The following is a 9,625-nucleotide window of genomic DNA, read 5'->3' on the forward strand; positions in this document are numbered from 1 at the left end:
CCCAAGCAGTGAGTGGAACCCGCGTGACTACAAGCCCGGCCAGAAGCCGCTTCCTCACCCCTGTCTCTTCGCCTGCGCCCACTTCTCCTGTGAGGTGGGCCTGTGGCGACTGGCCCGGCCTGGAGCGTCTACAAATGAGAGGCCGGGCCTCGGTCGGCCCCCACTGCTTGTGGGCCTGGACTCCAGGCGCAGCCCCTCCCGTCGGGCGGTCCCATCCTCGCCCCGCGCCCTGCGCCCCCTACGCGGAAGCCCAAACGGGGCGGTCAGCCCAAGGCCCGTGAGGCCAGGTGGAAATCAAGGTCCGCTTACCTCCGCGGCCCTCTCGACGCCCTCGCGAGCTTCGCGCCGTCAGTCTCGCCCAGGCCCCGCCCCCGCCGCCTCGCACCCTCTCGGCCCCGCCATTTGCCGCCTCGCTCCCAGCGGCGGGTGGGAAAGTTGTGAACTCCGGCGCGTGCGCACTCTGGGGCCCTGGGAAATCCGTCCGGCGACCCTTGACGTCACGGATCACGGTGCACTGGATTGGCTGCTCCGTGGCTCCAAGCAGCTCCACCTCCCTCCAGTGGTTGTAAGCTGCTTCCTGGGTGCCGGGGCGCCTACAAATTCTTAAAATCCTGGTACTGCAAAGACCCTAAGGGACTCTCTCCTTGTGTCTTGTTTTACACATGCAGAAACTTGGACCCAGAGAAGGGACGAGACTTCTGTTCCACAAGTTAATGGCAGAGCTGGGACTAGAACCCAGGGGTGTTACCTCTCAGCTCCGTGCCTAATTGAAGGAGCAGTTACGAGAGAGGCAGGAACCAGGTGTGCTTCTGGTGCTCCCTGACCTACAGGGCAGGCAGTAGGCAGAGTTGTTTTGGTTTTTCTAAACCTGCGTCTTTCACTCTCACCTGAACCGTGGTTACCCTGCGGTGCTCGCTGGCCTGTGCACCCACCTTCCTGTTGTCTTCCTGACCCTCACCTCACTGCCCAACCCCAAGGCTGCCTTTACCATCCTGCCCCACTGTCTGCACTGCCTCATTCCGCAGCGGCTCTGCCCTACACAAGCCCCTTTGCTCCCCCGTCCTCTGGCCCCTGTCCTTTTGGCTGGCTCTCCTTCAGCCCTTTTCTGATCCTATGTCACCTGGTGGCTATTCCCCCACAGCATGGGCCAGAGGGGCAGGTCTGCCTGGGGTCTCTCAATAGCTAGTGGATGCCATACAGCTGGCACCATGGGGTAGATCCAGGGAGACCCCATAAATCTGCCCATCTCGAGTGCCCTGTGAGCCAGCCAGCTCAGAGGAAGGGCTGTTGGAAACAGCACCAAGTAACACAGGCCTGGAGATTTTTAATGTGCACACAGGGTTTGGACAAGCTGGAGGGGGCCTCAGGGGACCCCCAAGAGGAGTATATATCATTTGCCATGAGTCCCGGCTCTCTCTCCGTCAGACGTCACCTGTCCACATGGCCCATCGGCCTCTCCTGGTGGGAATGACAGCATCCACATCTGCCTGTGGAGTTGGACCTCCTGTTGAGAGGGCCACCTCCGCCTGAATCCCTTCAACTCAGTCCTGAGCTCCAGGCGCTGTGAGCCGTGGGCTGGCATCCCCTAGGGCATGGGGCATCTGCTTTCAGACTCTCTCAAAAGGCAGTGGACATCTGGAAGGAGAGATGTGGATTCAGAGACGTCCGGTGGTCTGGGAATTTGGGTGGTTCTCTCTAGGGCCCTGCCCCCAACTCTTCTGTTGCCTCCGACCCATTCCCCCCACTCCCCCACCCCAGCCCCCAATGGCTGGGACTGTCCACAGAGCCCAGGGCTCACCTAGTAGAGCACATCCTCGAAATCCAGCTGCAGGTAGCGGAGCAGGCGGGCTGGCAGGGGCAGGCGGGGCAGGGCATGGGGCAGGCAGGCTGCCAGGTGAGCACGGAGGGCACAGCGGCTCAGATGCTGCAGCGATCTGGGCTGCCTCACCAAGGCCAAGAGGGAGGAGTAGAAATGGTGGTACTTCTGGGGGCAGAACGAAGGTCTCAGAAGGAGTCTTGGACAAATGGCACCTACTTCTCCTAAAGAGGGGAGGCTGGTGGCCAGTGGGTGTCTCCAGGAGCCTCTTAGAAGTAGGGAGTGTTTCGGGTGTTCACAATGTGAGTTTTCTTTTTCTGAGTAACTTCTGTGGGGCAGAGTGGGGGGACCCACAGGGCTTCCCTTTAGGCGGTGGAAGTCTCTTGGGGCAGGCTGAATGAGTGTGTGTTCAGGGTCCTACAATCTGACCTGCAGAGTTTCAGGAGGCACCAGGCCCACGGCCTCCTCAGGAAGCTTCATGATACTGTAGGTGTTCATCAAGACCTCAATGGTCCGCGGGGACGTGCACCAGCGCTCCAGCACCTGCAGGGGGCAGAGCTGCGTCAGTGCTCTAGGGGTTACCACACACTGCTGGTACCCTGTCCGTCCACGCAGGATGACCAGCCAGCCAAGGAACAGCTGTTGTGGGTTGAACTGAGTCCCCCAGACGGTATGTTGACGTCCTAATCCCAGTACCTATAAACGTGACCTACTTAGAAATAGGGTCTTTGCAGATGTGATCAAGTTAAAAGTGAGGTCATTGGGGTGAGTCCTAATCCAATATGACTGATGTCTTTATGAGAGAAAACAGACACACAGACACACAGGGAGAATGTCATGTGATGACACAGGCAGAGATTGGAGTGATACATCTACAAGCAAGCCAAGGATTGTGGGCAACCACCCGAAGTTAGGCGATAGGCCTGGGAAAGGTTCTCCTTCAGAGCCTCTGGAAGGAGCCAGCCCTACCTACACTTGGATTTCAAATTTCCAGCCTCCAGAACTGAAGGGAATACACTTCTATTGTCTTAAGCCACCCAGTTTGTGGTACTGTGTTATGGCCACGACAGGAAACCAGCACAACAGCTAGCATTTCTATTGTGCATAGTTTATGCCAGATATTTTCTTAGCACTTCACGTGTGTTGACTCTTAATCCTCGTCCCTACAAGGTTATCCCCATTTTACAGACATGGGAAGCTGAGGCACAGAGAAGTTATGTAACTTGCCCAAGTTGTAGTTCCAGCGATCCAAGCCTGGAGGTGTGGCCATAGAGGCCTCCTTGCAGGGAGGGGTTCCTCACTGGAGGACAGGCACCCCTGCCAAGCCTGGAGCAGCTGCAGGTTGTGGGAGATGAATGCCGACTTTTTGATCACTTGGGATGTCGTGGAGGCCAGATGAAGGGACGAATGGGGCACCTTGCTGCGCCAGCCTGTCCCCAGGGCAGTGTGGACAGGACACGGCTGGAGGGACAGGCAGTGGGGTCCCAGGAAATCCGTCTGCCACTCTGCCTCCTTCTCCCACCCCTTCCCCGAAGGGGGAATCATTAGCTGTCAGAACCACTGTCAGATGACAGGGAATTGCTCGTCTCCTAATTATCTGGTGTTAATAGGAGATTAATTAGTGTTAATTGTTGATTTTCTTGTATTTTCCCACAGGGGAGACCAATCTGCCGAACTCTCGGGCTGTTTAACTATTTGGTCTTGCTTAGGAATCTAGACAGATGCTTCTAGGTTTCTGAGTGAAGGAGAGAGGCAGGGACAGCAGGGGAGCGTCCAGGACCCCGCGGGGCTGGATGGTTCAAGCCCAGGGGCGGGGCGGGGAACCTGCGCCTGCTGCCCTATACCCATCCTGACCCAGCTCCTTGGAGAACGAGGGTCCCCACCCCAGGTCCAGCGTCCTCCGTGATATCCAGTGTCCCCCAGACACGGCACAGCATGGACAGTGTCCCCTGCCAGTGCCTCGGTAGCACAGGTCTGCAAGCTGAACCCACCTCGGGGAATATTAATGTAAAATAAGACAGAGAGTGGAAATTGACAGTGAAAGGTGTTTTCCTTTGGTGCCAGGATAGCAGCTGCTGGTCCCAGTGGTGTATGTTCTGCTAAGCTCTTGGATACAAGGACCATGTCCATCTGCAGATGGTCAGGAGGCCTTGAACCTCATGACCCAGGCTTAGCGCTCTGCCCTGGGCGAGTGTCTTCTGTGCCTGGAGCGTCTCATGTTCAGGGTCCCACTGCCAGGGGGAGCTTCCTAAATGCTTCTTTCATCAGCTCTCTCCCCTGATGAAGAAACGACTCCCTGCCACCCGCATCAGTTCTGGCTCCTTCTGTCTTTTCAGCTCCTTTATAATCTGGCCCCAGTGCCTTCCTTGTCTGCCTTCATCACACATACATGCAAACACATACGCACATACAAACACGTGTATATGCACACACACACAGCGTATATACATGTGTGCACGCACACGCGCATACACCCCTCCTGCTGGTGTGCTGTTTGCCCCCTGTTGGGCTTTGCTTGCTTGATGAATGAAAGACAAAGTACTGACCCATGTGCCCAAGTTTGGAGCCGCAACCAGAGCAGCTGGAGCACAGGTCTGGGTCTCCCCACGCCCTCGCTTTCATGGCCCTCCCTCTGGCCCTAGCCCCGTACCTTGGGGAGAGCCCCGGGCCACACGCGGACGGCACCGTGGTTGAGCAGCGCCCGCACTGTGTGCTCCGGGCCCTGGGCCAGGGCTGCAGCCGGGCCCTGCAGCGCGTAGTGTAGGGCCGTGTGTCCCCCATAGTCCATGGCGTTGGCGCTGACGCCGCAGGACAGGAGCAGCTCCACGGCGTCCGCATGGCCTCGGCGACAGGCCAGGTGCAGGGGCCGCCGCCTGTCCTGATCGGCAGCATCGGCGTCGGCCCCGGCCGAGAGCAGCAAGCGGCACAGCTGGAGGCAGTGGGTGGTGGTGGCCTCGGCGTCAGCGGGGGACGTGCAGCGTGCGTCACAGGCGGCCAGCAGCGGGGTCCAGCCTTCAGCATCACGGGCATTGGAACATGCTCCCCGTCTTAGAAGTAGGTCTGCCAGCTCCACGTGGCCCAGCCGGGCGGCCACATGCAAAGGGGTCTCCTCCTCCTCTTCGGACCGACCATCCACTTTTGCTCCAAACCTCAGGAGCAGCTCTGCACACCTAGTAAGGGCGAGACGGCCGAGGGGAGGAAAACGGGGTGCAGACCTTCACCCCTGTGTTCCTGCCGGTCTGAGCAAAGCAAACCCGGGGGGACCCTTGGGTGGCCCCTGGTGCTGTCTGCTCCTCCTCATCTTCCATCCTGCCTGGCACTGGGCATCCAGCAACATCCTGCAGCATCTTTAGTGCCCTCTCTCAAGCCAGGGCTCTGCATGCTGGGACGGGAGGAGGAGGGGGGAAGGGGACCCAGAAGTGAGCACAAATGGACATTGGGGCAGTGGGAGAAAGACCAAAACCAAAATCGGCCAGCCAGATTTGCTCCAGGATGGCCCTCTCAGAAGATTGTGTATGCCTGCCAAGACGTGTGCCCTGAAATTCAAGGCTAAGAGGACTTAGCGTCTTTGAGTGACACTTTCCTCATCTATAGAATGGGGATAACTGCTGGTACCTAGACCGAAGAGGTTGCTGTGAGCCGCATATAAGACAATGCCTGAAAAGCTGTCGGCATGAGTTCATAATGGCCGCGGTGGGTGGGGGCAGTGGGTGGCATAGATGGTGGTGGATCATGGGGGCTCATTATATTATCCTGCCCACCTTTCTATATGTTTGAAGTTCTCCAAAATAATTTAAAAAATACACTTGCTTATTCAAAACAGGAAGGAATGATTGTCACAAAGTGTGATCTCAGGGAGCCTGGGCTGAAACACGGCCAGAACGAAGAATGTGGGATTGCACAGAACAGCATCGTCCAATTCAGTGGCCCCCAGCTACGTGTGGCCACCGGGCCCTTGCAGGATGGCTAGTCCTGATGGAGACATGCTGTGAGTGCAAAATACACACCAATTTTAAAGACTTGGTATAAAAAGAGAATGTAAAGTGTCTCGTGTTCTTTTTATATTGGTTCCATGTTGAAAGGTTGATATTTTGGATACATTGTGCTAAATAAAATATATTATTAAAGTTAATTTCACTTGATTCACAGATATTTATACACCCATGTCCATAACAGCATTGTTCACGACAGCCAAAACATGGGAGCGCTCTAAATGTCCATCAATAGAGGAATGGATAAATACAATATGATCTATACCATGGAATATTATTCAGCCTTTAAAAGGGAAGGAAGTTCTGTTATGTGCTACAGCCTGGATGAACCTGAGGACATTATGCTAAATGGAATAAGCCAGTCACAATAGGACAAATACTGTATGATTCCACTCATAAGAGGTGCTGAAAGCAGTCCAATTCATAGGGTCAAAAAGTAGATGGTAGTTGCCAGGGGCTGGGGGGAGGGGGAGGGGGAGTTACTGTTCAAAGGATACAGAATTTCAGTTTGGCGAGATTAAAAAGGTTCAGGCGTTGGATGGTGGTGATGGTCGCACAACAATGTGAATGTACTTAGTGCCACTGAACTGTGCACTGAGCAATGGTTAAGATGGTAAATTTTATGTTACGTGTAATTTACCACGATTTAAAAATGAATTTCAGGGCTTCCCTGGTGGCGCAGTGGTTGAGAGTCTGCCTGCTGATGCAGGGGACACGGGTTTGTGCCCCGGTCTGGGAGGATCCCACATGCCGCGGAGCGGCTGGGCCCGTGAGCCACGGCCGCTGAGCCTGCGCGTCCGGAGCCTGTGCTCTGCAATGGGAGAGGCCACAACGGTGAGAGGCCTGCGTACCGCAAAAAAAAAAAAAAAAAAGAATTTCACCTGTTTCTTTTTCATGCCTTGATAGGGCTACTAGAAAATTTAAAATTACATATGTGGCTCATGATGTATTTGTATTGGACCACGCTGATGTAGAACACATCTCCAACCATAACAGGAGGAAGTCAGTAGAATCCTCTGAGGGCCAATGAGGTTACCAGGAGGGAGAAGGTCCATGAAAGGGGGACCCTAGGATCAAAACTGTGGTGCCATTCAGGGGCAAGATGTGAAATTTGGCAGGTGTGTAGTCAGTAGAGAGAAGGCCTCTGTCGTATATACAGTTAATTCATAGATTTGCCAAGGCTCCCTTTGCCAGGCTTCCAGATTCATCAAAAAATTATGAGGACTCATTCTCCAAGGTCCCCTACACACAGGGCACGATTATTTGGGTCACTGTAAAGGAATGTCCTCTACAGTAAATAATACATTATTACATTTGGGTATAGCCATTGGTTTCTTGTGAGTCTGGTTAGCTGGGCTCAGTCCCTGAGCTCATTTATCTGAGGGTGCCTGCCAATCTGGAAATGCCAGACCTGCCAAGCTGAGAACCAGACCCTGCCCTCAAGGACCACCACAGGCCCTAACTGGGGGCCTGCTATCCTCGACAGCCTATCTGGATCACTGGACAGTCAGTTCCCTGAGGGAAGAATCCTGCCTTATTTACTGCTGTACTTCGCACAGTGCCTGGGGCATAAGCTCAGAAAAATGAAAACTTTACACCACTTCCCCACAAAGGAGCCACAACTTCCCCTGCGCCGGCCACTGCTACAGCTCTCCTCCGGCCCTGGGGAAGCAGAAGCTGGTGCAAGTATCATTCCAAAGCCCACCAGGCCAGTGGTAGGATGGCTTGGGGGAAAATCGCATCCTGACTCCCACCTGAGCCCCAGCTCCTCCATCCCAGCTCACCAGGCCTGCCAGCCCTCGACACGCCCCCTCATCCTCCCTGCGCTGATCTCTTTGCCTCCCCTACGAGCGGAATGGGGGTTGAGGCGAGGGGTCACTCACTCGAGGCTGCCAGCCGCCCCGCAGAGGTGCAAGGGGCGCTTCCCATCCTGGTCAGGGATGTTGGGGTCGGCTCCTGCCACCAGCAGCACGTGCGCACAGGCAGTGTGGCCTGCAGCACAGGCCTCGTGCAGGGCGGTGCGGCCCCCAGGGGCACTGTCTGGCCTCGCCCTCCGCCTCAGCAGCAGCCGCAGGATCTCCGTGTGGCCCCGGCTGGCCGCCACATGCAGTGGGGTGGTGAGCTCCTCTTTGTACGTCAGCGACCAGAGTCCTAGGAAGAGACGGGACCTGGGCCTCAGAGCCTGGAGGGAGGCAAGGAGCTGCCAGGCAATGGGGGAGGTGGGCAGAGGCCGGGAAGAGGGAGCCCAGAGCTCCTTCCCCAGGCTTCCGTCTCCCGCTCGGACCCCCCAGTGTCCCTGGCCCGTACTCAGAGCACGGATGTTGAAGCGGAAATCCCTCCATCGCTCTGGGTCGCTGGTATCAAAGACGGAATCCGCAGCCAGGCCAGTGCTGGGGTCGGCGAGGATGCAGGAGACACAGCCCACATCCCCGGCCAGCACCGCCTGCCAGAAGGCCAAGGCGGGTCCCGAGGCCGTGCGGGTGACGATGGGTCCCGGGCCTGACTCTGGGCGCTCTGCAGACCCTCCGCTGGGCTTCTCCACCAGCCTGGCACAGAGGGCATGTCGGTCACCCGGGGGCTCTCCCTGCTCCCTGCACTCTTCTGGGGACCAGCTCATGAGGGCAGCGTGGGAACGTGGGGGAGGGGGGCTGGGGGCTCGGGGAGGAGAGGTAGGGGCCAAAGGCAGAGAGGAGGAGAGGAGGAGGAGACAGGAACAGACGCGAGGAGAGTGTCTCCGTGTGCCTGAGCCGCGCTGACCTGGCCCCTTGGCTCAGCAGGAGCTATTCTGGGCTCCGCATGACTTCTCTCCCGGGCCAAGGTTTAGGCAAGCCTCAGGGTGCGAGAGAAACAGCCCGGGAGCGTTCCTCGTCCTCAAGCACCTGGTACCTCTGCGGCTGGTGCGCTCAGCCCAGGCGCCCGGCCCTCAGCCCCGTGGCCCCCGGCCGCCCCTCACCCCTCTGGTGGCTGCTCCAGCGAGGCTCGGCAGCCCGGCTCTCCAGCAGCAAGTCGGCTGTGCTGTGAGGGGGGAACAGCTCCTGCAGCCGCGCCAGGTCTCCAGTGTACAGGGCGTTCTGCAGAGCCATGTCCCGGCACAGCAGCGGCGAGTGCTGAGGGGTCTCCCAGGCTGGGCAGGACCGGGGCCCCCAGGCCCGGCAGGTTGAGGCCGAGCGGAGGCACCCCAGACGGTGTCCCCAGTGGGGAGGGGAGCTCCGTCTCCCTGGCATGGCCAGTTTCAGGGAGAGAGAGCCCAAGCGGCAGGACGCAGGGCGATGCCGCTGGCAGACTGGGTGGGCAGGTGCTGGGCCCAAGCCAGGCGCAGGTCCGGTGTGGGAGGGGCAGGGAGCACACAGAGGCCACGCCATAAATAGCCCTTGAATAGCCCGGACATCCTAGCTGTCAGCTGCAGGGAAGGAGGCCTCAGGCTGGGGCTGGGAGTTAGGGTGGAGCCCTCCAACCCTGAGCTTCACCCCAGAGCTGCATGCAGCAGGGTTGAACGGACCACCCAGACCTGGTGTCCAATCCACAATTTCAGGGGTAAAGGAAAACGGAGCCCAGAGGCGGGGAGAACTTCGGCCAAGGTGTGACACCTTGTTGCAAGGGTGGGGGTGGGGGTGGGGATGGGGGATGGGGGATGGGGCTTTCAAGCTGCCCTTTTCTCCCTCGTTCTCATCTATCCTGTGCTTCACCACGCTGGCCTCCAGCGGCCAGGGCTCTGGTCCCAGATAATTCCTCCTGCCTTCCCAAATGCCACCAATTAGCCCCGCACCTTCCCACTTCCAAACGCAAGGGAGGGGGACAGCAGGGACCAACGGCAGAG

The 9,625-nt window shown here is 57.7% G+C and overlaps 1 protein-coding gene across 1 annotated transcript; it reads right to left on the reverse strand.

The window, feature by feature from the left end:
- Positions 1–1,798: 1,798 nt before the first annotated feature.
- Positions 1,799–9,032, reverse strand: ASB10 (ankyrin repeat and SOCS box containing 10). The gene is made up of 5 exons (XM_060108785.1): positions 8,762–9,032; positions 7,692–7,959; positions 4,467–4,986; positions 2,246–2,359; positions 1,799–1,984 (listed from the first exon to the last, which is right to left on the reverse strand). Exons 1-5 carry the CDS (start codon positions 9,030–9,032, stop codon positions 1,799–1,801), a joined length of 1,359 nt encoding a protein of 452 aa, XP_059964768.1.
- Positions 9,033–9,625: the final 593 nt, after the last annotated feature.

This window comes from Mesoplodon densirostris, chromosome 9, assembly GCF_025265405.1.
Source record: "Mesoplodon densirostris isolate mMesDen1 chromosome 9, mMesDen1 primary haplotype, whole genome shotgun sequence".
NCBI classification, from domain to species: Eukaryota; Metazoa; Chordata; class Mammalia; order Artiodactyla; family Ziphiidae; genus Mesoplodon; species Mesoplodon densirostris.